Raw genomic sequence first — 25,213 nt, 5'->3', positions numbered from 1 at the left:
CGTCATCAAAAGAGGGAAAAAATCCATCATCACCGCTGGTCAAAGAAGGTTCTTAGTTTTTTCTTTAGTGTTTATTTCATATACAAGAAGCAGTCCTAACCTCAATATAATAAAATTCAATTGTGATTCTGTGGCAGTAGTAAACAGGTTGTAATTTTGGATGTAGAAAATGTTTGAAAAATATAGTTGTAAAACAGGTCCTGATGATAATTCGTCGTGTAATATGGCCGTCTGTGATATAGAGGATACACAAAAGAGACACGATATGTTGTTGAACTTAGAGTTTTCTAAAAACCCTGCCACAGGTAATATTTTGCCTATTGTATTACATTACTTTGAAAATTTCTAATTGTGTTGCCGTAGATGAAACGCCAACCCCCACACGGTTAATCCGCAATTGCGAGGAAGTGGGACTCTTTCAGGATCTTCAAATTGTCAATCCATTTGATGAAATTTTTAAACATGCCGTCGAAAATCCATCAGCATCATCACAAGTACCTGTTACATGTTCAGACGACACTCTTCATACACCTCAAATATACCCCAATCTAGAAGACAGCAGTAACATCAACAATACCGCAGAAGTATATTCATTAAACAATGTAATGTCAACAGACAATGACGATATTGAAAATGATTTAGTGATAGTTTTGGATTCTGAAGAAGATACCGGAAAAGATCCAAACAAAAGCAGTGAATCCATGAAAGACAAGATCAAAACAGCACTGATAAAAAAAGCTAACGGCCTCATTGCACCTGTACCATTAAACAAACTAAAGGAACCCCAGAAAAATGCCACAAAAGAAGTGACACCCATAGTTTTACACAGGAGGGAAAGGAATAGAGCATCTGCGAACAGATGTAGGAAGAAAAAACAAAAACAAATGCATGAAATGAAGATGGAAAATGTACATTTGAAAGTTGAGAATAAACAATTAATACAAACAAATCGGGTGTTAAAGGAGAGAATAAAATTTTTGGAAGATAGACTAAAACGTAAGACCTTGTTCAGTTTTGTCTTTGACTATATGTAAATGTGTTTTTTTAGAGCTTGACTCATCACTTTCAATATCGAATATCAATGGGCAAATTAATCCCACATCTGTAACATATGACAGGCTAATTGACCTTCCAAAGAACACTAATTCAGATAATGCAAGAAAAAAATACCAACCGATTGCTATCAAATCTGTACCACAACTCATACCAATACAACCAATACAAACTCCACCAAATAACAATACTGTAATAGTTATTGTTAATGGTACATCACCTACTAACTCTAGACTAATTATGCCAAATGAACCATCAATAATTTCACTGAACAGAGAGCAGAATGGTATTAAGAAATAAATATTATAAGATGTTTATGTTTAATAAAAGTTATTCTTGTTAAATATATTTACTGGAATGATTACTGTGTATATAAGTATCTGTGATATAAATTTTAGCACATAAACTGTTATGTATATTTTTTTTAATTAAAGACATATTTATATTAGCATGTATAGAATTTATGTAAGTTATACACCATATAATATACAACAATGTTAGATTATAGATAAGTTTTGTCAATTGCATCACAGTAACCCTGACTGAAAGACAAATATATATTTTTTGATTAATGTCATTTTTCTCTCACCGCTGTCAAGATGTCACCTAAATTTTCCAAATTCCAAATATGAATGAACTTGCTCAAAAGGCAATCGAAATAGTCCTGGCAGTTTTGGTAAATTACAGTTTACAATTCCTTATCTACGCCGTCTTCTACAAGGAGTCGCTCAAGTCCTCGTACCTGTTCATTTAAGGATTCGATATGACTCACGCCAAGAGGGAAACTGAGGCCGAAATTGAAAATATCGTGGAGATCGTGCCCCAGACGTTATATTTTACCGTGGTCAAGGCGTGCAGCCCGAAGCGTCGACTGAAAACCAATGCAGATTTCTTTTTCTTCACGATAGACGAAGAATTGACCTACCAAAATTATTATTACGATTTTGGCCCATTAAATATATCATGTCTGTATAAATATTGCATGAAGCTGAACAAATATCTTCAATATGTGAAGGGAATGAAGAGCGTGGTTCATTATACTAGCAATCATCCGGATAAAAAAGCCAACGCCGCTTTCCTCATAGGGTGTTATTGTATAATATACCTGACCATGCAACCTAAAGAAGTTATGAAATTATTACAAACCGTAGGTCCTTTCAGGTATCAAATCAGATTTAAAAAATCGCCCATCCAATGATCGCAAGTTATATTTAAGGCCTTTTCTTGACGCCTCACAGCTTCCCTGTCAATTCACCTTGAAGCTTTTCGACTGCCTTAATGCAATAGCGAAGGCGGTGGCATTTAATTTCTTCAATTTCGAGGACTTCAACTGTTCCGAATACGATCTGTATGACAAACTTGAATTTGGCGATCTCAATTGGCTCGTTCCCAGAAAGTTCCTGGCTTTTATCGGACCTACCGACAACAGAACGTCTCACGCACCAGAGTTTTATATAAAATATTTCTTAAAAAACGACGTAAAGACAGTTGTACGTCTTAACAATGTTTTATACGATTCGTATACGTAAGTATCTTTCCAGTGTCAAAAAGAAACAACCCTAGTAGGCCAGTCAAACAATCCCTAACTTTTATATTTTCATAATTTATTATTGTCTTAGATTCTTGCAGGTAGGCATACAACACTACGACTTAATATTCCCGGATGGTACCACACCGCCAAAAGAAGTACTTATCAGATTTTTATACATATCGGAAACTTCCCCTGCTGCCATCGCAGTTCACTGTAAGGTATACAAAAATATATGTCTTAAACATATGTCAAAAATTTATGACAGACCGTCACTCTACAAATAACAGGCAGGACTGGGAAGGACTGGATCACTGATTGGAGCATATCTAGTGAAACATTATCGAATGACCGCTAGAGAAGCCATAGCATGGCTTCGTATATGCAGACCGGGATGTGTTATCGGCCAGCAGCAAATATGGCTAGAGAAAATACAGAGCTGGCTATGGAGAACTGGAAGTCAATACAGGTACAAACATGTTTCTCTGATTGGCATCTATCGGTAAAAATTTGAACTACAGATTGCAACATTATGGTGAAGGTGACAAGATACCGCGCCATAAGTATGGAATATACAGCAATATTTGGCCCGCCGAGAGGGAGAAACTCATTAAAGAATCAAGGCGGAATATACAGCAACAACTGAACAAGATGCAATCGGACAATATCGTACAGGTTAATATATTTTCCTCGTAAAGTAATAATATGTTCTTTCCTTAATTATTTTCCGGTTAAAAGATGAAACAGAAGAGTAAAGCTTTCAGCGTAGATAAACTTATTAATGACGCGAAAAATTTAAAATCCTCAGGGGACAACTTCAAAAGCGTGTGCAAATTATTATCCCCTGTACACTGTACTAAACGGTCAAGAGATCTTCTTTCTGAGGTGAAAGTCAGAAAACCGTCTAAATCAGATAAGTGCATTAATTGTGTCGACCCGGAATTCATCACTAAAAGAGTCATTAAGAAGAACTCCAAGAAAAATATGGATCCACATCGTACCACCCCACAACCTCAGTCCCATCATCAAAAACTCATTAACTCCAGTCAGGGTGATAAGCTCAATGAGATTAAACAACGGAATCAGAAAATTCTACCCACACAACAGAAAAAGTAAAGCGTATCGCACTAATTTTTGGAACTTGTTTTTTTTTATTTTTAAAATTGTTGAATAAAAATTTATATCACTAAGCAAGAATTATTATTACGGTATATAGTAAAGGCTAGATATTTGATTAAAGAAGACCTTATTCTATCTCATTCTAACCTAGCTATTCGGTGTTGTCATAGTTTTTGTAAACTCATTCTGATTAAATTGTTTTCTTGTTTAAAGTCTTATACTTTTAATAACAAATATGAGTTTGGCTGAGTTATGTGGCATGGAAGACACGGGGGCTTTCAAATTCAGTAATAATCTTAACGACGATATAACAAATTTCTGCGGCAATTTTTCTTCCCATATCCAACTTGGAGTTCCACCATTTCAAAACGTGAGTTTCATTCCTTTAGCTCAATTTTGTGCTTATTCAGTTTTTCACAGCCTGCTACGGATTTAGCCAATTTAGCAAAGGACGATTTTGGTCGTGATATCAAAATCAAATTTGATCATGGTACGACCACCTTAGGTTTTATGTATCAAGGAGGAGTGATTCTGGCTGTGGACTCTCGTGCGACTGGTGGTCAATTTATTGGTTCCCAAACCATGAAGAAAATAGTAGAAATAAATGACTTCTTACTTGGTTTGTTTGCTAATTTAATGTTTTAACATTACTTTCTGCGTAATCAATAAAATTTTAGGTACTCTGGCTGGTGGTGCAGCTGACTGTGTTTATTGGGACCGTGTTCTCGCCAAACAGTGCAGAATGTATGAACTCAGAAACAGAGAACGTATTTCCGTGGCGGCTGCTTCAAAACTAATGTCCAACATGGTTTATAATTATAAAGGAATGGGATTGAGCATGGGAATGATGCTTGCTGGTTATGATAAAAGGGTATGTTCAGAAATGCGTCATTAAAGTTATAGTAGTAACTTTTTATTTTCTATTCAGGGTCCACAGCTCTATTATATTGACTCAGAAGGTACTCGCACTCCTGGTAAAGTGTTCAGTGTTGGGTCAGGCTCAATCTATGCCTTTGGTGTCCTAGACTCTGGTTATAAATGGGATTTGACTGATGAAGAAGCATATGACCTTGGACGCAGATCAATTTATCATGCAACACATCGTGATGCATATTCAGGTATATTCGGATAGTATAATATAAGAATTGTGTTATATTTTGTGATTTTTAGGTGGTATTGTGAGGGTATACCATATGAAGCCCACAGGATGGGTGCACATTGATAATAATGACTGTCTAGATTTGCATTACAAGTATCAAGCGGAAAAAGAAGATGTTGAAAATAAAATTTAATTTCTCTAATTCTGTATATTTAATTGTCTTAATTAACATTATGTGGCTACAAGAAGCACCTTTTTTTCAATAAAAATATATCTGTAATATGCCTTTTGTATTATATCATGAATTATGTATCCCAATAATATTCATTCTAAATTCTAGTTTCTCACTGTTACTGTAAGAACGGTCATTTGATTATTGTCTGTGTTTCATAAATAATAGTAGATGGCGTAACGGTTTTGACATTGACACTGTCGATTTAACCGTACGAAAAATTCAGATTCCAGATTTATCCAGAAACGTCACGATCTAATAATAAACCGTTCTAAATCCAGGAAACGACAGGTCGACACGTTGAAAGCATATCTCGACCGTGTCGGCGAAATACGCAAACGCACATTGTTCCGCCAGATCGGCTAATGAACGCCCGACAATCTGTTGCAAAAACTGAATACCGCACGGCCTACCAGCTAATAAATTAAATTTCGCCCGCCGATCCAGCGCATGTGTAAGAAGTGAACATAAAAACAGAAGCGACCTTTGGGAAAAATGTTTGTTTGTGCAGGGCTAAGTCGGCGCACCGACAAAGCGGGTTAAACCCCCCTAGGTTTCGGTCGTTTCAGACTGATTTTTCTTTCATCCGCGTGAAAAATAATGAACACGTCAATCGAAGTGATACACGAGAAAAACTAACAATACACCGTATTTGGTAAGTATTCTTTTGTTTCTTTAATTAATATATTTCGCCAATAGTGCCTGATATTTGGCGCTCGTGTAACTGGTTGCCTACATTCGTTGATTGAGTTAGAGAAGTTACAAATTGTTTTCTATATTTTCCAGTTAAACATGAACTAAACCTATATAACATATAATATGCACTAAATTTTAGTAACAAAAAAACATAATTTTTGTTATATATCAATAATGTTTACGAATATTGGTAAAAAAATTATTGTATGGATTATTATTTTGTTGATTCTCTAAAAATTCATATTAGTAAAATAGCTTTAAAAGTATTTTTTTAACAATAATTCTTCATTTATTCATTAAAATATAGACGAAGATGTAAATTTATATTTTACGACTTGTAGTAAAAACCCGACATCGTAAAAGGGAGATTTATTTTCTTTGGTTTATGAGCAATCTCGCCTTTAACATAGTTCAACAGTTTTTCGTCACCTAAAAACAGTTTCCAGAAGATGTAACCGCCAGTAGTTCCGAACATGTCGTCAGAGGGAGACATCAACAAGACTTCCGACACCCCAAAGGGTAAGCCCAAAGCCATCCGTGTCTTGACGGTACTGGCTTATGTTCTAAGCGTCTCGATGGCCGCTATCCTACTTTCAATCTACTATATATTCATGTGGCAAGGCAGGCCCCACCTGGGAGCCTTCGCGGGCGATGCAATGGGCCTTTCGGACAATCAGAGTAACTATATAAGCGCAAGGTAACTATATATAAAGATAAATGTCAAACTTTTTGACAATAGTTTTGAAATATTTGACAATCATGTGTTAAAGTGTTATGACACTCTAATATATTATACGTTACAGCAGACTTATTCAACTTGAAGAACATCCACAGCTAAAGAAGGAGCCCTATTTGAATCAACAAATAGACAACAATATCACCGAGAACTTCTTTATCATGATAAATTCAACGGAACCCGATTACAATATATCAAGGTAAAATAGGATATTCCTATTAATTTATTTTTCCGTATAGCAAAAACAGAACAAAATATTTTAATTGACAGCTCGTTTATCCAATGTTTATACATGGCTTGCTGGGTTTAATTTAACATATGATATACTACACCTGTTCTATTGTTAGTTCCTAATAATATTTAGGATTATTTTTGTTAAATTTTCGACTTATTGAAACTAAATGATACAAAAGCTTTCTTGACTTTAAAAAAGTGAACGGTGGTGGTCTAGGCTACGTCCCTTCGCCGAATGTTTACGTAATATACGGATTATAGCTAGGATACTCAACGTGCGCGGTATCCAAATCCAATTAAAATAATTAGAAATGGGATACAGGCGGCGGTTTGCGTAAGCACGTGGCGTGTCACGTTATCGATCGTCGGCGTGAGGGGCGAGGGGCAAGGGAGGTATATCTTGTTATACTGATTGACGGTGAACCGAACAATGTTCCTGAGTAATTGGGTCAAGCGAGAGTGGACGGTGTCAACGCAAGACAGCAAGAAAACAATAAGAGCGTCGTTACCGGACCTGGAGGACGTCCGAAGCCCCCGGGGGTCGGTTCGATTGTCCCCGCGATCGGATATTAATTAATATGTTTCCGTCACGTTTTCTGTTACGATTGAATGGGCGTCGATAATCTTCGGTTTTATCTCGTAATGACTCTAATTCGTCAGATAGTGAAGCCGTATAAACGTGCTCATTGAGATAACAAGATAATTCGACTGGAAATCACGTTGCATAGTCAGTGCATTCGAAACGAAAGTTCGCTTGTAGGGAGGTTTCAAAATTGAATGGACTATGTTACTATGGGAAATATTGCTAAACTCAGAAGCTCCCCACATGCGTACAAGAATTTGAATTTATGACGTTGCCAGTTCTTGTAAATTATACATACGTATATCTGAGGAATATGATATCTTGAATTCACTTAAAAGTTCCCTTAAAAAAGTCTTGCTAAGATTATTAGTACATTTTTCAACTTCTATAATATAATAAATGTAATATGAAGAATATTTTATAAACATATTTAATTTTGAAAGGAAGAAGGAGCATAAAACAGACAAGAGTCTAGTTTTAGAGGATCTTTCATGCGCACAAGGATTTGAATTTGCAACGTTGCCAGCTGTTGAAAATTATACATATATTTGAAGAATAACTGACTCACAACAAACTGATCGCACAAAGCTATGATGGAGCAGAGGTTATGAGCGGGCGACATGAGGGCGTTCAAGTTTCAATTTAAAAAAAGTATCCATTTGCTCACTAGGTACACTGTTATGCGCACCAATTAAATTTGATTATGTCTAAAGCTGCTTCGACAAATAAGCAAGTACGTGTATTTTTTGGCAATCTACAAGACATTCCTGGTTTTTTTAATAATTCGCTCTAACGAATAGAAGTGTTAAACAAAATTGTGAACAGAAGGATCCCCCACGACTCTCCAACCCATTGGAACTTTAATATGCGGACTATTAATGTCGTGTACGAAAATATAAATCAATCTCATTGAATATATGGATGAAATAGAAGATAATTCCCCAGCAACAGAGTCTGTAGTGCAGCAGCCTCTATTCACCGTACATTCTATGATCCGATCTTCAATTGTTGGCTAACGTTTTTCCGTAATGTGATGATACCAAACGTAAATATTCTTCTTAACAAGCTGCTGCAAAGAAAAATCGAACCTACTGGTATAAGGGACTCTATCGATAATCTTGAACGCAATATTATATATTATAAGTTTGAAATAATATTGATAACATCATTAGTGAAGCATCAGATATAATAAGTCATGAGCTACCAGAAAATAAACGCAACCGTCCAGGCAACAATAAATTTGATCACCGAATTGCTGCTTTAGATGTGTGTGATGTTATAATAAATTGTGCAAGAGATCGATTTCATTTTAAAGAACATATAGTAGTTGCATCACCTGTCGGAATACTTTGGAGAATACTGCGGTAAATGTCCTGAGGATAAACCCACTTCCGTATGTTCCTTTTATCCCACAGTTGATAAAGAACGATTACGAACTGAACTGTCAGTAATTTATTCAAGAAATGATTGCAGAACATTAAGTGGTGCACCACCTCTTCTAAAATGTTTAATAACAAACAATCTAGCAGACACGTTGAAGAAGACTAGACAATTATTAAAAATCGTGATAACAACTCCCGTGACATCAGGTACCGAAAGGTGTTTCTCAACACTAAAGCCGATCAAAACATTTCTTAGATATTCAGTGGCCGATAATCGTTTAACAGCTCTTTCCATGCTATCTATTGAAAAACAGTTAATCTCCTAAATAGACCAACAGAAAACAACGTAGGGTGGACTTGATTTATAAAAAATAGATAAGTTTTTTCTGCAAAAATTGTAGAACACCTTAACATTTTATCAGAAGCCATCACTGTTCTATGATAGCAACTACTATTTCATATTGTCTCAAGTCATAATTATTTTCCCATGTTACAAGTAGTGAAAAACAGTTAAATGATCCAATAAATTAGACCACTAAACTATACAACAGGAAAAACATTATAATTTTCGTAAACTTAAAATTAAACAATTTTCTTAAATATAATTTAGTCGCAACAATCATCTCAACAACAATAGTTGTTATAGCTGTCCGTGACGATCAGAGACCCTGTCTGGCGCAATTTGAAACTTCCCGCCGAAACGTTCGCGCAAATACGGCCCTCCCAATCGATGGCCCGTCGCCGGCCACTGAACCTAGTCCCGGCCGCGTCCAAATCACAACAATCTGGCCCCAATTCCGCACCGATTAACCAACTAACACACATTCGCCGCGATGATCGATCAGGTAAACGATGTCCGCCGCTGCCATCGCCGCATTCACTCGTCGAACCCGTGAAGAAGGGCCTTGCACGGCCTCGTCCCGTACCTGCGAGCGATAATGTCGTGCAAATCGAACGGTATCAAGCTGTCCAAATGCGACTCGCAACAGTGGAAGACGAGCTCGGTGGTGCTGGACGCGGCGTCCGTCAAGTTCGCCGGCGAGGAGGCCAAAGACCGACTCTACGAGCCCAAGCACAAGAAGAAAGCCGTCCGCGTGCTGACCGTCGTCGCGTACGTGTTCTTCGTCTCACTGGCCGCGATAATGCTATCGCTGTACTATATCTTCCTATGGAACGGGGATCAGAAAGTCGCGGCGCGATTGGCCAGCCGTCAGGCACAATACAACAGCAAATGTGATAATATTCTCGAAGGTAAAGCCGTCAAGTAAACGTAATCGTGCCCGTAAGCCAGACCGACGTCAAAACAGTGTTATTTTTAGAGATGCAACGTCAGATACGTCTACTGCAGACGCAGAACCTACCGCCGATCCGCGTGCAGACCACGGAACCGCCGACCACCACGCCGCCGGAAACCACCACGACCTGGTCTGACGAGGATTTCGGCAGCTTCGACGACATCCAGGACAGCAGCTTCCTGAAGAAACTCCTGAACGATTATCCTTACAACGAACTGTCCTAGCTCTCCCCCGACATTATCCGAAACTCCTCCTTCTAGCTTTAAGACTACCAAATCAGCGAATAGAACCGTGGAACTAACATTGTCCCGTCGCATCTTTATTATCCAAGTAGGCTATGTAATGAAAAACTGGATCATACGGTAACTAAACTTAGAATTATTGTGATAATGTATTAAGGGGTTACATGGATTTCAAAATATTTACACTATCTGGAGCATTCAATTACTAATCTCTATTCAATAAGATCTTAGTACGATGCAAAACACTGCTTTTAGAAAAAACCTAACCTGTCTAGGTTCAGAGGAATTTCCAACAACTCCCCTTTTCTCTCAAACTTTGACGATTATTTAAAATTTAGAGTTTTGAAAATATATTTTAGACATATTTTGCTGAAGATTTTGAATGTCAATTTCATACAGTTTATATTCCTTGAAAATGATACAAATTTACCTCTTCACTCATCACCTCTATAATGGTGTTCTGTTTATCTAAAGCCAGTCATCCAAGTCCGTCTGCTGCATAAATTTACGAAGATACAAGTAATCCTAACTAAAAATCAAAACAAGAGTGGAAAACCCTCTCCCTCGTTGCCATCTTTTCAGCATCAACAATAACTTTATCATTTTTATTATGACCATACTTTTCACCATATATTTTAACCACAGCTTAGCTCAACAGCCAATCAACAAGCTTAATGTCTATATATATTTCTTTAGTTTTTCAGACGTTTTTTTTAACATTTACCACCTCTTAAGGTGAGTTGTTCTAGTAGAACCTGCCTGAACATAGCAGATTCAAGAGGTGAAGGGGGGCTAAGGTACCCATACTCCCAAAAGCATCCGAGTCTTCCCATGACAAATCTCAAATCAAACGTAACATAAAGTTAACGTAAAAACCCTACCTGTCTAGATTACAATGTTTTAAAACGTATAAACCCGGGTAACCCCTTAATTTAGAAATAATGTGAAACATTTATCTTGTAAATTATTCATATTGACTAAAAATACGAAATAAATACATTATAGGGAATTTGATATTACCATCAGTTTTTTAAATAATAGAAGGTAAGGTATGTTGTTATATGTTTTATTATTAAAATATATACAAAATATAACTGCTTTTTATTTAATCAGAGCCTGTTACCAACATGTGAACTTTCCTATCCGACTGGCACATTTTTGATGCTCTCTCTGAACCGACTATGGCGGCTACTTGCAGTATATCATACTTTGAATATATCACAGTCACAGTCATGTTAGCCATGCTGCCGATTTTTTTGTTCATATTTATTTCCTAAACAAAATCAGTGTCAATCGATCCAAATCGAGACCAAATTAAAAATATGATACATACCTGCATTAAATTCGACATTTCGTGATAAAAACCTGGTATGTTAGGAGGCTGATAAAAAACCAAGTGCCTTATCCCCTTAACCCTGATCCTATTGTAGAAGTGATACCTTTCAGTGTACAACAAGAAATGGGCATCTCCATGGTAAAACATATCCCTAGCTCTGGCAATTTTCCCTTCCTAAAAGACGATGACGCAAACTTATCACCAAAATTCAATTTCCTCCAGCAAGTCTTACCTTAGAATATTCACATATTTGTACGAAACTAACATCTTCCTTTTTAAAGTAGTTCCTCACCCGGACATAATCATAGTAACTCGGTACATAGATTAGCGTCTGTTTCATCAAGCTATCCCTCTGCTGAGGCAGGATCTTGTTAATGAAGAAATTGAATCTTGCTTCAATGGCTTCAGCTGGAGATGAAGCTTCAAACCTTTGAAAAACATGAGGCAGCTGTACAAAAACCTGATTAATGCAGCCTAATTCTACAGGATTAGACACTTTGGCTTTTCCTGCATAGTTAAAGCACTTCTTGTTGAAAATTGCATTGATTTCAGGTAGTGTGACCGATGAGAATATCAAAGTTTGCCTGTAGTACTTGGCCCATAGATTAAGGCACCATTGCCTCACCCTTGATACGTCAGTTCCATGTAAATCCTTGGGTTTCAGGTGCATATGATTAAAAAGGTGAATAACATGATCCCAATTCTGCATAAAAAATATATCTGTTTGGTCCAAGATTAATAGTTCTATTGACGTGAGAAAATCAAAGTCCCTATCAACTTCTCCTTCTGCACCAATGATTGTTCTCAAACCAAGCGGTGATGCAACTAGGATATCAGAAGAATAGAAGTCAGAATATAGCTAAAACAAGTGATAAATAAACATATGTTTATAAAGAAGGAATATGTTAATAAATAAAATACCTTTAAGCTTTTTTTTGTGACTGAAATTCCCATTTTAAAATCATCTCCAGTATTTCCACAAAATACCCTTTCATAATCCTCTGGCTTGGGGTTTCTTTTAGGAAACCTTAACTCATTTCCAGTATAGTCCTCAACAAACCTGTTTTTCTTAATGATATTTCCTTTATCTTCCTCGAACATAATGTCAATTATTGTATTTACAATTTTATATGCAGAACTCTTGAATGGAGCCAAAATTAAGACCTAGAAAAAGCCTTGTTACCAGAAAACCTTTTGAAATTAAAATTGTGTATATTACCTTTGGTCTAACCAAACCCTGATCTCTAAATTCATCAGGAACATCATCTTTTTTTGATATTTTCGAATTATGGTGCAAAACCTTAATTCTGGTTTTTAATACATGATTAATTGCATGTAAACAATATGTATATACTATTTCTTCGGCATTGTCAAAAGTTCTATTTGGGTAATACACATCCTGATAATTATTCATTAATGAAAATAATTCCTGCTGCAAAGGTGTAAACATATTTTCTCCTGTCCTTAAGCTTTTGTTAGCACTTCTAATATTCTTTGAAATTTGTTTCTTAATAAATAAATCATCTGATGAACTATTTTTACTAATTTTTTTAGGAATTTCACCTGGCGTGGCATACACAGTAGTGTCCAGTTTGGATTTTATAACAGGTTCATTTATTTCACATTTTGGAACTTGAAATATAACATTTCCTAACACCGGCCATACTTTCATGGTAGTGTTAACTGAATTTGTATCAGATTCCAACACCTCCAAAAGGTTTGGATGTAATTCATAACTTATATGATTTACAAAAGGATCCTTAACATTATCTACATTATCTTCATGCCCCTTTTCAACATCTGAATCCTCTGCACATTCATTATTTTCATCTGTAGAGTTGTCCAAGTCACTATCCTCATTACTGACTTCATCATCAGATATCTCAGGAGTGTCCTTAATATTATCATCATTCGTATCATTACCTTCACTCACATCATCTGAATCACTTTCACTAATAATAGAGTCATTTACACTCCGTGTAAAAGTATCTCGTAATTGTTTCAAAGGATCTTCAAAAATTTCCTCTTCACTTTCAGAAGATTCCTCTACTACTTTTTGTTGGATTTCAGGTTCTTCAGGTTTCTCCAATTTATGTCTTTTAGATGTATAGGAATTATCATCATTGTTTGATTTCCTTTTAAAGGAATTTTGCGTTTTGTAAATACTGTAAGTTTTCCTTTTATTAAATTGTCCCTTTTTGGGCTTTTTGTTTGAAACTGGCGGGCCTCTTTTAACCACATCTTTATATTTCAATTTCTTTCCCATAATATTTAACTTGTATTAGTGTAAGCCTTACTGACAATTAAAACTTTTTAAATAATTTCAACACATACATAACAATTTAAAAATAAGTTAAAAACATAGGTTAAAGAACGTATCCTCTTCTTTTAATAATTTAGACCTTTAAAGTACTGGTACAGATGATCGTATTCTGTAGTTACTGAATTAATCGATGTTGCAATACTTTCTAAAAGAGAAATCTGACAAACCTGTAGAGTTGTTGAGTTATGGAAAAAAATCTCAAGCTAAATCGTATAAACACCCGCCTAATTTTTTTCCTTTTTTCTACCTTTTTACCAGATATTTTATTCTGAAATGGTTTGAGATGTAATTGTCCTGATTTTGTGATGATATTTACGTATAGGTTGTCTTTTTTTTTGAAAATACTGTGCAGGTTTAAAAAGTGAACAACAAAAAAACTATCTAAATTAAGAAAAAGGTTTTTGCATCTGTTTAATACAATTTTGCCGTAGTCAATTTTGTGGTGGCACGTGTTTCAGCTACTATATTTAGGTCTATGGTTTAACATCAAATTATACTGAGAAAATGGTGAGTGAAACCTTTTGTTCCAATTCATCACTGAAACGACGTAATTTCCAGCAAGTGGACGACCCCCCTTACTTGTCTGTCGGTACAGCTGTTAGTGCGAAATATAAAGGGGCATTTTGTGAAGCAAAAGTTAGTAAAGTTGATAGGGTTGTGAAATGCAAGGTTAGCTATAAACATCTTTTTTTGTACAAGCACCAGTGTACATTTTGGTTTTTAATATAGGTAACATTCAGAATGGGTTTAGGAACAGCCACTGTAACTGATAATGACATCAAAGGTACTCTTAGAATTGGACAACAGGTTCAAGTAAAACATCCAGATCGTAGGGATATGGTTGAGGCCACAATAACAAAGATACAAGACTGCAGTCAGTACACAGTTGGTAAATAGATATAATTTTTTTAATATTAGTATAATTAATTCTTTAAGTTCTTCTTTAAGTATTTGATGATGGAGATATTACAACCCTTAGAAGAACAGCTCTTTGTCTGAAAAGTGGAAGACACTTTAATGAAAGTGAAACATTAGACCAATTGCCATTAACTCATCCGGAACATTTTGGCAATCCTGTTGTTGGAGGTAGGAGAGGCAGAAGAAACAGACAACTGAAGTGAGTAGCACCTATCTGTTGATTTGGATAAGATAACTAAAACTTTTAATATATGCAGAGATGAAAGCAGTGATGAAGATATTGAAGAAGAAAATGAACCTGACCTAGAAGGTTACACTCAAGACATAGGCAGGGTAGTGAGCATTGAGACAGTAGAGAACAAACGGGGTAAAGAGAAGTGGTTTCCTGGTCTCATTGTAATACCATCAGCACAACCTACTGTCAAAATCAATGTGAAAGATGAGTTTCTGATTAGATCCTTCAGAGATGACAGATAGTGAGTTTCAATCATTTGTGTATGTTAGTTTTAGCAATGAATCATATTATTTGCAGTTATACGGTGCCTAAAAAGGAGGTGAATGAGTTCAACAGGGAACAGGCTGAAAAGGTTGATAGTGCAGGTTTGCAGGAAGCCATTCAGAAAGCCATTAAGTTTTTGGACAACAACGAGTTACCTCTGCATTGGGAAAAAAGTTCTTTGTTTAATTTATCTGTGAATAGTGATAGTTATGATAATGCGAGTGAGGTGAGTTGTGATGATGCATATTACCAATATAATACACGGTACGACACACGTCAATAATCTTGTAGAGCTCAGAGGAAGAGCAAAGTGAAGAAAAGGACCGATTTGTTGCTCAATTGTACAAATTCATGGACGATTCGGGTACTCCACTAAATAAAACACCTGCGATCTCCAATAAAGACATTGATCTCCATAGGCTATTTAGAGTTGTGCATAAACTGGGTGGTTACAACCGGGTGACCAACCAAAGTAAATGGAAATCGGTAACGGGCAAGATGCGCCTGGTCGTGAATCAAAATATATCCAATCAAGTCAAGTCGGTGTACAAAAAGTGTCTCCTCAGCTATGAATCGTTTCATAGAACGCTCGGAGTTACCATGTTCAATCCCACGAGGTCCAAGAAAAGCAAAGGCCGAAGCTTGATACGGGACAAAGATCGAACGCCTAGTAAGTCCGCGTGAATAAGCAAAAACCGACCAATATACCCCACATTTTTTCGTTTTAGTAAGTAGTCCCAGACCGGAAAGAGAAGAGGACTCCGTCGACAAGCAAATTCATAAGAAAGAAACACCCCCGACAGAAAAGACTGAAACCAAGATCAAGAGAAAGACGGAGTCGAAGGAGAAAGAGGACAGCGGTCGGAAATCGAAGCTGGGAGAGATGAGCGACGCGGGCAGCGATATTTCCGAAGTAGCTGGTACGTCCGGCGTCAGACCGAAACGTAACGAATCCAAGCAGACGAAAGAGAAAACCCCCAAACAACAACAGGGCGAGAAAGCTAAAGTTGCGGTCTCGGAAAAGGTTGAAGATGTAACCAAAAAGGACGACAAGGTTAGTTCACTTCCGTTAAAATAAGCTCGGTATCAAAAACGGTTTATTCTAGATACAGAACACGAGGTCGAAATCCACGCCACCCGTTAAAGTCAAGGAGTCTCCCAAAGAACCGGCCAGCAGCAGTCGACAAACTAAAGATCCAATTACACCGGTTAAAGCTCCATCGAAACCGATTAAAAAACCTACAACCAAGGAGGAAGAAGTATAATATAATTTTACTGGTAAATCGCGAAGCACGTTGTGATAATATCGTTTCTTTCAGGAGAAAGACAAGAAACCGAAACAAAGGAAAAAACCACCCAATGATTTAGATAAAGTACATGTAGAGACGGGGAGCACGAGCAGCAGTAGTTCCAGCAGCAGCAGCAGTAGTAATAGTTCTGATAATCAAATAATTTCAGCGAATATTGGCCATAAAGTCATCATATATTATGGCCCAACGAATGAATCAAAAGTCACTTATGAAGCTAAAGTCGTAGATATTGACCGAGAACAATCTGAAATAATGTATTTGGTACATTATACCGGTTGGAATACTAGGTGAGATTTTGGAAAAAACTTACCTCTTAACTAGTAATTTCTTGTTAATAAAAATGACATAAATTTAATATGGCAATTGTATTAAAACGTCATAAAATACGAATATACCGTACCGCCATCTATCGACAGCGGTCAAAATTAAGTCATTTGTTTTTTCTTTTCTTTTTTCACAGATACGATGAGTGGATTCCGGGTACTCGTATCGCAGAGAATCTCAGTTCCGGCGTTAGGTTGAAAAGGACAAAAATACCGGTCGCCGTGAACGTTAAATCAGCATCTTCCAATAGCGGGCTATCCGCTACGGGTTCGAAACAATCGGGCGCGAAGAGAAATAGACTAATGTCCGTGTCGAGTAAGGCGCCATCTGAGGAAAAGCCGCCTAGATCGACGACACCATCGAGTATCACCTCGAATAGCAGTAGAACCAAGAGTCCCGCCACCCCTGCCACCAGGGCTAGCAGATTAGCAGCACGACAAGGTACTGTATCTATTTTTAGTGTATTTTTATTGTTTGAGACGATAAACAATTGACAAGCTCCTACGACATCGACTGTCTTGACTCTGTCTTCTTTATTATAACGTTTTGATGTTTTTTCACAATTATTTCAACCATATCAGTGCGGTATCTTGTGCTCTAAATTTTGGGATTACTATGTGAATAATTGTGCGGTTATAATGGATTTAAAAACTACAAAAAAAAGAAAAGAATGGGTCCTGTCAAGTAATTTATGGAAGACGTGGTTGCATATGTATATTCAGATTTTTTATGCAGATTTCGGGATTGGGTCGAAATCATCTGGCAGGGACAAGAAGAGACTCTCTTTTGAGTTTGAGGAGAATATGAAGGTCATAATAGGAGCTTGGCCAGAATCGTAAGGTATGATATTAAATGAGGCTCGAATATTAATAATATTCGATATCGTTCTTCGGTATTTCGTATTAAACTTTAGGTTCGGTTTCCAGTAACCAGACTATATATAGAAACAGAAAGGCTGTATCCTAAAAGAATGCGAGCTTTTTTTTTGTTAAGCAAAACATCTGAAATAAAGATTTTAAACACCGCATTTGAAATTACGTCAACTATATTTACTTCCCTACGTATATGTTTCGGTTTTTGAATTAAAAAACTATTTCAACTCTTTGATAAATTTCTTGTACCTGTTATATTTTTTTCCCTAAAAAGGTACAAATAATTTTATTATATATAGTGTAATTTTTTGTGTTTTTAAATAAAACAAATAAACGGTAGGGAACTTTTACTTTTTTTTTGAGTATCGTCAATTTTTTTATCTGAAAACCAATGACAACACGAGGTCGTTTGATTTAGGAGGAACTACTTCTTTTCTTGATGTTGTTGATTGATTTTATAATAGTTATAAGGTATTGATATAGGATTTATTGGGGTTGTAAATCCATAACGGGCTATGGCGGCTTCTTAGAATCCACCGTCAGGCAGTTCCTTTTCCAATATTTTTGAGAAATTTTCAATCAAATAGAAAGTTATTGGTATTTATAGCCTTGCCCTTTATGAATCCATATCTTTTATTGTCATCGACTTTAGGCACTACCATAAAAAAACGGAACCGCCTACCTGTATCGGATCTCGGTACTGGAGGTCTGTTACTATTAGGCTCATGCTAATAAAACTCCCTTCCGCATAGAGTCTTCCAAGAACCGACGGATATCTGCTCAGACGGACGCATCGGCTCATTCCGATTCGGACAGCGAATCATCTAGCAGCGACAGCGAAATGCCAAGAACGCGGAGCGGCAGTCTGAAGACCGAGGAACCGGAGATCAAAGTGTACAAGAAGAAGGTGTCGAAACCACCGTCGACGGTAAGGAGCTTTCGGTCTGTTGGCCTCCCATTGGTCGCACTAACCCAACTGAATGTTCGATTGCAGCCCGGCTCGTTTAAAGGCGAGAAACGAAAGGAGAAGGGACAGGACGAGGATACCGAGCGGGAGGACGAACTCGAGAAGACCATCAAGGAGCGCAAGATCAAGAAAGTGAAGAGGACGTCCGAGAGGTCGGCGGACGAGAGCGACGAGGACAGCGCCAGTCATCCGAAAGGCAGGGACTTCGATTTGAATCAGATAAGATCGGAACTGAAGGGATTCTCGAAAGCCATAAAGATTCCCCAGGTGGAGATGGACAAGGACAGCGTTTCGTCTTCGGACGATTCGTCGTCCAACACGAACATCGTCATCAAAGAGGAGAAGGAGGAGATAAAGACGGAGGAATCCGCGAAAGCGAAATCGCCGCATCTACCATCGCCGAAACTGGAGAAATCTTCGAGTTCCGAGGATATCTACGAGTTCAAAGAGCCGGAACCATTCGAGTTCGAAAGCAGGTCCAAGTTGGGCGACGAAAAGAACAGCAAGAAACGGTTGCGCATATTCCAGGACCTGGAGAAGAGCCCGAGGAAACGCGGTGGAAAATCGCCCCTATCCTGCGGTATTTTTTAACATCGATCGTTTCTAACGTTCAGCTATTAACTTCCGTTCTTTTTGTAGAGAAAATGGATAGCAAGCTCGACCATCCTGAACCCAAGACCTACTCGAGGATACCGAAGCCGGTGCGGATCTCTGACGACGAAGAGGATGACCTGAATGAGGAAGCCATGGAGGAGGAGCCGGCGACACTCGAGGTCAAGAAGGAGGATCCGTTCGATAAACTTATCGAGTCGCCCAGTTTCAATATTGTAAAAACCAGTCCCGAAAAACCCATAGAAGAAGATCCAGTAAGTAATGCGTTATGGCGATGCGAGGAAATTATCAATCTTGGTTTGGACCTTGTAATTGAACCGCTCATTCCCCAAAAATTTAGACAGTCGTTGATAACAATACAAAATATAATTTAAAAAACACATTTTTCCTCGCGCTGACACGTCTATCAAAGTTTCCTGCTATTCCAAGATTCCCTGATGATGCTGCTAAGATAATTATGGCCACTTATAAAATTAAAAGCAATTTAACAATTTGTTGTTTTAAGCAATTGGAAAAATCAACTTGTCTTTTTCTGATTTAAGTTTTATAACAGTACAATATGGTTTAAAGTTGTTTTTTTTTCTTCTTGCTGCAGACATTGTAACTGGCTGGCCATCTTCTAAGTATATTCTTTTTCAAGCGTCATTCATTTCTCTTTAAAAATTAGTATTTTGAATTATGGAGGTCAATCGTAATATCAACAAAACACAATTTGTGGGGAGCGTTGATGGAATGAATGGAATTTTAAATAACTGATAGTCCACTCTGTCGAAACAATCATCAGGAAACGTTACCAATAACAATTGATACAATTGAACGCTCTGATATTCCATAAGGCATGACAAGGTGTCTTGCTTGTCAAGCTTCGAGTCGGATTGATATAAACTTATTTTAACGAAATACAATTGTGCAATGTATATTCATGTTTTGTACCACTTTCAGGTTTTAAGCCGGCGATTCTTCACATCACGGCGGAAGTACGAAACCACGGAGACTTCGGACGACTCCAGAGACGTATCGACGTCAAACATCGAGGCTGGCTCGAAAGAACCGGACCTACGACTGAGCGGGAACCCGCAGGCCGCCGCAACCCTGACGCTGGGCGTCGAGTTCTTCGAATCGTCCGAGAGCAACACCTCGGACCTGGAGTTCCCCAACAGCAAGACGACCGAATGCAAGGGCAGCAACAGCGACGACGAGATCCAGGCCCAGATACACCGGGTGATAGAGCAAAATTCCCTGTCCGACGACGACAGCAACGACGAGATGCTTAACATCGAGGTCGCGCCCGTTCCCTCGATCCAAGCCGAGGATAGCAAGAAGCCCCTTACCATCCTGGGCATTCCCGCGACGTCGGTTTCCCCCAAGGAGCCGGTTATCAGGCCCAAGACACCGGCGAAGGTCGTCATGGAGTTACCGGTCGTGATCGAGAAGAAAGAACCGGAAACAATAAGAGCGGAATCTCCGCCTGAGACGAAGCCGTCATCTCCGAAGAAGCCAATCGATCCGGCGCTTCAGGAAACCGACAGCTCGCTGTTGGAGTCGATAGTGTCGAAGCCGCCGCTGATACTCAATCCGAAACTGGACGATACAGGCAAGGAGCTGGCCGTGAAGACTAGGACGCGGATAGCCGATTCCATCCTGCAGAAATTCAACTCTATCAAGAATAGTTTCGAGACGAAGGTCGTCAAGGGCGAGTCGTCCGCAATGCTGGAGGCGGAGGACGCGATGGTGGTGGAGTCCGACTTAGAGAAACCCGAGGTCGTCGTCGTCACGACGGACGATCCGGAGACGGGTGTCATAGTGGAGAGCAAGCCGAAATTCAGCTTGGATATGGCAATCAGTTTGCCGGACATCGTCAAGCCCAGGGAGGACGTCGAGGTCGGGGAGACCAAAGGGAAACCGCTCGACCTCAAGCCCAAAGAGGAATCTCCCAAAGTCGAATCGCCCGACGTCAAGAGGAGGCGACGGGTGATTAGCAAGCAGTACATCGACGACTCTGATACGGATAGCAGCGACTGTGATAACTTGGTGATAGCTAGGTCGGACGACGAAGAGACGCGTACCGATTCATCCGACAACAAGCCTCTGATCGATTGCAAGGAAAACACCGACAGCAACCTGTCCCTGCAGAAAACCATCACCACGGACGAGTCCCAGCCCGAGCAGGAGAAACGCAGCTTTAACTTCGACGAGATCAAGTTGAAGAAGGAGACCTTCGAAGAACCCAAAGAGAGCGTCGCCAAGGAAGATCCCGAGCCGCCCGTCAAGGAGGCCGAGATCGAGATCGAAATAGAATCCAAGGAGGAGGAGATCAAGGACGATCAGGATCCCAACCTGCACTCGCTGTTGCTCTGCGAGGAGGAGCTCCCCAGGAGTCCGGCTCCGGCACCGGAACAGCCCAATTCGTCCGACATACCCAGTGCTGCGAATACCGTGAGTTGGCTGTGAACAGTAAATATAAGTGTTTTTCGTTTATCGTCGTTTCGCAGATCCACGAAATGCCGTTCGCCAGCGCCCCAGGCAGTAGCAACTCGAAAATGCTATTGGAACAAAAGAAAGTGTTACCGGCGGCCGTTGTGATTCCCGGAGAGAGAAACAATAGATCTGATGCGCAAGCTGTTATCGAAAATATCCCCCCGACAACGCCGGAGAGTACGAGAAGCAACCTGTCTCCCAGAGGGTAAGTGATCTTTGCCCGTAGTCGGTTAGATGGCGCCACGTTTTAAAATACCTGTATAAACGGTTGTGAACATTTCTATATTATCATTATTTTTCTTACAGCTTATTAATATTTTCAAATTTTAATTGACGAAAAAAATTATATGGAAGTAGAAGTTTTCACTTTCTAGACAGAAATTAAACTTAATAATTATTTTCAATTACGTTTTTTGTCATTCTGACTCAATTAAGTTCTATTCGTTGTCAGCTTCTAAATTTCAGTAACCTATTATCATTTTTGATTCAGGAAATGTATGGAAGGCTGTAGTAAATTACTGGGTGTTTTGTGATTTTTTTATTAAAATCACCATAGTCAATCGAAATTTTTCTATATAAAATTATATATGATTGATTTTTTCTTTTAAAATCAATCAATTAATCATCAAATTATTCAAAACCTTTAAGTAAGTGATTTCCAATTATTCTGTAAGACATTAAAAACACTGTGCATTATCTTCTTATTAAGTTGTTTGATTTCCTTTCTTTTATTGACTTTCATATATTTTCCTATTATTTCTGTATTAGTTAGTATTATTTCAGTTGATAAAAAAAATAGAAAAATGGTCCACTCATTGTCAAATGTCAAAGCCATTTTTTAGATACAAAAATTTTTTAGAGAAGCTTCGATAGCTTATTACAATTTTTCAAAAATGTGGAACGTTATGGTTATTTTCAATTAATTTTTTTGTTTTAACTTTGTTAAATATTAATCATTGTCAGTCATTAGTTCATTTTAGGTGGTATGTTTCAGCAAAGCTTCAGTAATCCATTATCATTTTTGATTTTTGAGAGCTATGGAAAGTTGTAATAAATTACTGGGTGTTCTATGTTTTCTGTCAAAATTACCGTGATCAATGAACATTTTTTTGTTGTTTGATGAATATTATATAAACACCCAAGACCTTCTTGATTATCATCGTTTTTTCATTTAAGTTCAACGCCCAAGATCTTAATATCACAATCAACCATGGGTTCTCGGATACAATGTGGTTTTTTGATTTAAATTAATCAAGTTATTCAAAACCTTCGAGTGATTTCCGATCATGCCACGAGGTACAATTAATTATGATCGTGTATTGATCGATTGACCAGAACGTCAGCTATCAAAGATAGGATTTTGTAAAATTATTCTTCCCTTTATAGAGATAACGACAACATCTCGCCCAACTCAAACGATAGCAGCAAATCGAACGATGCAGAGAACGAGTACAGAACTGAACGTAGGAATAGTGCAATAAAAGTATCAACGTACAGCGAGGAAGGTGAGTCTACGTCCGTTCCCCGAGGTCCGCTCCTGACCCGGCGATTTATTTCAGACACCCAGATCGGTGCCGACCTCCAGTTCAACCAGAAAGCGGGCGGGGACTCTTGCGCGCCGCCCGCTTCCTGCCGGAAACGAAGACGGTCGCTTCGTACGCCCGAAGAAGCCGCGACAGCACCTCAAGTACCTGCCAAGAGGGGCCGCAAACCCCTCGCCAACCGTCAGCGACGGGACAGCGATAGCGACGATGCCTCGGAGAACTCCGCTCCGGGAAACAACGCACACACGCCTGGCATGACCACCGGATCGAGCTACGACCGTACCGCCAAATCTCCGCGACCGTCGAAGTACAACTTTTTCGTGGAGTTCGGTAAGTCCATCCCTCGGCCTCGGCCGCCCTCCCGATCGATCGTCATCCGTTCGTTTCTCTTCTCGTTCCTTCCAGATCCCAGCTTGGACAGCGCCCAGAGGATAGCCATCATACAGCAAAAGCTAACGGAGCTGAGGAAAACGTACGCGGACGTGAAGGCCGAGCTGGCGATCGTCGAGCGACGGAGAAAGAAGATCAGGCGGAAGGAGAGAGAAGGTGAGTGAGAACTGGCGTCACGAATCGAACCGGACCTCGGGGCGACGTTGCCGTCCGAATAAAACACGACAAAAATCGAACGCGACAAAGGAATCGACCTGTTGGTTCGATGTTTTCGGCACCGCTTTGATTATCCTCGTTCATAACGAAAAATTCGAATAATTTTACGTTGTTTAGGGTCACAGCGCTACCCAATAATCATTTCGTTAACGGGTAACTGTATTAAAACATGTGTATAATTTTTACAAATAAAACTTGCATCGTGAGAATGAAAATCAAATCATGCTACACCTAAAAAAACCCGGAATTAAAGAGAGACGCTCTCGCGACGTAGAAACGGTTTCTACATTCCTAGGGAATTCGGTAGATGTGGCAACGTCCTCTCGCTGGCTCGGTTCTAATTCTGGTTGAAGCCCGATCTAGAATGGGAACGCCGAAACAAGCCAAGGGGAAAGTATATGCGAATACAAAAATATTATTTTTTATATTATTTTTTCTGACATATATTTTTCCATGGCTACATCGATTACATTGTTGCTCAATTTATATTTAGTAATTTTCGTTGGTTAACGATGTCTGTCCCGTGTTACTGTTAAAAATCGCGTTCAGCAACGTCCCAATTATCGGTTGTATTTATCTTAGTATTTGTTTTTTATTTTCAGCACTGAAATCTGCAAAACAAGAGATGGCATGTGCGTGACAAAAGTTCAAACAGAGCATCAAAGACTAGTAGTCCGCGACAACAATAACCCACTACTAGTCGTTCGTTTCGTATCCCTCTCCCTCGTTTCGCCGCTGTAATTCTCGTATATCTAGGACCCGTGGAAAATCCAGTGGAAGACATCGGGGCGGCGTTGCCAAATCCATCGAAAATCACACGCTCGTCTTCCGCCAGGTTTCTTAATTTAGATAGTTTTTTAAAAATAATTTCGAAAAAAAAAGACGCATGCGAAAGATCGAACTGTGCGTTTAACATACTTTAGTCGTCGAAATTCTTTATAATGTACATAAAAACATGTCACCGTTTTCTCTTGAGATTTGAGGGAGCAGGACAATTGAGAAAATCGCAAATATATTTATTGTTAACTGTACATAGCTGATCTATTTAACAAATGATTTTATTTTTGTTCGACGCTAGCACGTAAGATATTTTTATTATACATAATTATACCATAGTAGAATAAAATATCAGATTGGATGTTTATCTCTGTTTTTTCTTTCTCGTTATTTTCTTCCTTATTTCACTACAAAAATGAGTATTGAGTTTTATTTACCTTAACATTTA

At 38.6% G+C, this 25,213-nt stretch overlaps 6 protein-coding genes across 10 annotated transcripts in view; 5 read left to right on the top strand and 1 right to left on the bottom strand.

Annotated features, from left to right (window-relative positions):
• Nucleotides 1–27: 27 nt before the first annotated feature.
• Nucleotides 28–1,500, top strand: Atf-2 (Activating transcription factor-2). The gene is made up of 3 exons (XM_076412251.1): nucleotides 28–305; nucleotides 364–996; nucleotides 1,049–1,500. The coding sequence occupies exons 1-3, from the start codon at nucleotides 170–172 to the stop codon at nucleotides 1,351–1,353; spliced, it is 1,074 nt and encodes a 357-aa protein (XP_076268366.1). The 5' UTR covers nucleotides 28–169; the 3' UTR covers nucleotides 1,354–1,500.
• A 141-nt stretch (nucleotides 1,501–1,641) lies between these two features.
• LOC143201278 (dual specificity protein phosphatase CDC14B) lies at nucleotides 1,642–3,697 on the top strand. Of its 2 annotated transcripts, XM_076412237.1 has the most exons (7): nucleotides 1,642–1,729; nucleotides 1,809–2,214; nucleotides 2,270–2,578; nucleotides 2,673–2,802; nucleotides 2,872–3,050; nucleotides 3,103–3,256; nucleotides 3,320–3,697. In XM_076412237.1, exons 2-7 carry the CDS (start codon nucleotides 1,817–1,819, stop codon nucleotides 3,695–3,697), a joined length of 1,548 nt encoding a protein of 515 aa, XP_076268352.1. In that variant the 5' UTR covers nucleotides 1,642–1,729; nucleotides 1,809–1,816. The 2 variants fall into 2 exon arrangements, with proteins under 2 accessions (XP_076268352.1, XP_076268353.1); XM_076412238.1 differs by having other exon boundaries at nucleotides 1,700–2,214; nucleotides 3,390–3,614.
• Nucleotides 3,698–3,797: 100 nt separating this feature from the next.
• Nucleotides 3,798–5,079, top strand: Prosbeta5 (Proteasome beta5 subunit). The gene is made up of 5 exons (XM_076412256.1): nucleotides 3,798–4,070; nucleotides 4,121–4,319; nucleotides 4,378–4,571; nucleotides 4,629–4,818; nucleotides 4,871–5,079. The coding sequence occupies exons 1-5, from the start codon at nucleotides 3,936–3,938 to the stop codon at nucleotides 4,990–4,992; spliced, it is 840 nt and encodes a 279-aa protein (XP_076268371.1). The 5' UTR covers nucleotides 3,798–3,935; the 3' UTR covers nucleotides 4,993–5,079.
• A 463-nt stretch (nucleotides 5,080–5,542) lies between these two features.
• Nucleotides 5,543–11,290, top strand: inaF-D (trp-interacting inaF-D). Of its 3 annotated transcripts, none has more exons than XM_076412263.1 (4): nucleotides 5,543–5,686; nucleotides 6,167–6,424; nucleotides 6,534–6,662; nucleotides 9,982–11,290. In XM_076412263.1, exons 2-4 carry the CDS (start codon nucleotides 6,201–6,203, stop codon nucleotides 10,091–10,093), a joined length of 465 nt encoding a protein of 154 aa, XP_076268378.1. In that variant the 5' UTR covers nucleotides 5,543–5,686; nucleotides 6,167–6,200; the 3' UTR covers nucleotides 10,094–11,290. The 3 variants fall into 3 exon arrangements, with proteins under 3 accessions (XP_076268378.1, XP_076268377.1, XP_076268376.1); XM_076412262.1 differs by having other exon boundaries at nucleotides 6,531–6,662; XM_076412261.1 differs by lacking the exons at nucleotides 5,543–5,686; nucleotides 6,167–6,424; nucleotides 6,534–6,662 and adding an exon at nucleotides 9,417–9,913.
• The window catches only part of LOC143201272 (U3 small nucleolar RNA-associated protein 25 homolog), a 27,859-nt gene continuing 13,895 nt past the window's right edge, over nucleotides 11,250–25,213 (bottom strand). The window contains exons 2-6 of one of the 2 annotated variants that reach the window (XM_076412224.1): nucleotides 12,755–13,827; nucleotides 12,457–12,699; nucleotides 11,768–12,394; nucleotides 11,533–11,709; nucleotides 11,250–11,472 (exon numbers count right to left, since the gene is read on the bottom strand). In XM_076412224.1, coding sequence (XP_076268339.1) covers nucleotides 11,305–11,472; nucleotides 11,533–11,709; nucleotides 11,768–12,394; nucleotides 12,457–12,699; nucleotides 12,755–13,801 — 2,262 coding nt within the window. In that variant the 5' untranslated portion in view covers nucleotides 13,802–13,827 and the 3' untranslated portion in view covers nucleotides 11,250–11,304. Of the gene's footprint in view, nucleotides 11,473–11,532; nucleotides 11,710–11,767; nucleotides 12,395–12,456; nucleotides 12,700–12,754; nucleotides 14,043–25,213 lie in introns of those variants that run through there. The other variant, XM_076412223.1, reaches the window with a different exon arrangement.
• On the top strand, nucleotides 14,036–25,132 carry LOC143201267 (uncharacterized). The gene is made up of 20 exons (XM_076412215.1): nucleotides 14,036–14,365; nucleotides 14,417–14,527; nucleotides 14,588–14,747; nucleotides 14,807–14,975; nucleotides 15,034–15,252; nucleotides 15,309–15,501; nucleotides 15,567–15,945; nucleotides 16,004–16,329; nucleotides 16,382–16,534; nucleotides 16,595–16,872; nucleotides 17,046–17,350; nucleotides 18,534–18,709; nucleotides 18,776–19,328; nucleotides 19,388–19,614; nucleotides 20,303–21,796; nucleotides 21,853–22,043; nucleotides 23,225–23,343; nucleotides 23,398–23,712; nucleotides 23,788–23,928; nucleotides 24,591–25,132. Exons 1-20 carry the CDS (start codon nucleotides 14,363–14,365, stop codon nucleotides 24,626–24,628), a joined length of 5,550 nt encoding a protein of 1,849 aa, XP_076268330.1. The 5' UTR covers nucleotides 14,036–14,362; the 3' UTR covers nucleotides 24,629–25,132.

The sequence above is a fragment of the Rhynchophorus ferrugineus genome, unplaced genomic scaffold, assembly GCF_030347505.1.
Source record: "Rhynchophorus ferrugineus isolate W39M unplaced genomic scaffold, kcgeb_rfMv2 rfM8, whole genome shotgun sequence".
In the NCBI taxonomy this organism is placed as follows: Eukaryota; Metazoa; Arthropoda; class Insecta; order Coleoptera; family Curculionidae; genus Rhynchophorus; species Rhynchophorus ferrugineus.
Note: the sequence above shows the minus strand (reverse complement) of the source record. Positions and strands in the feature narration are given on the sequence as shown.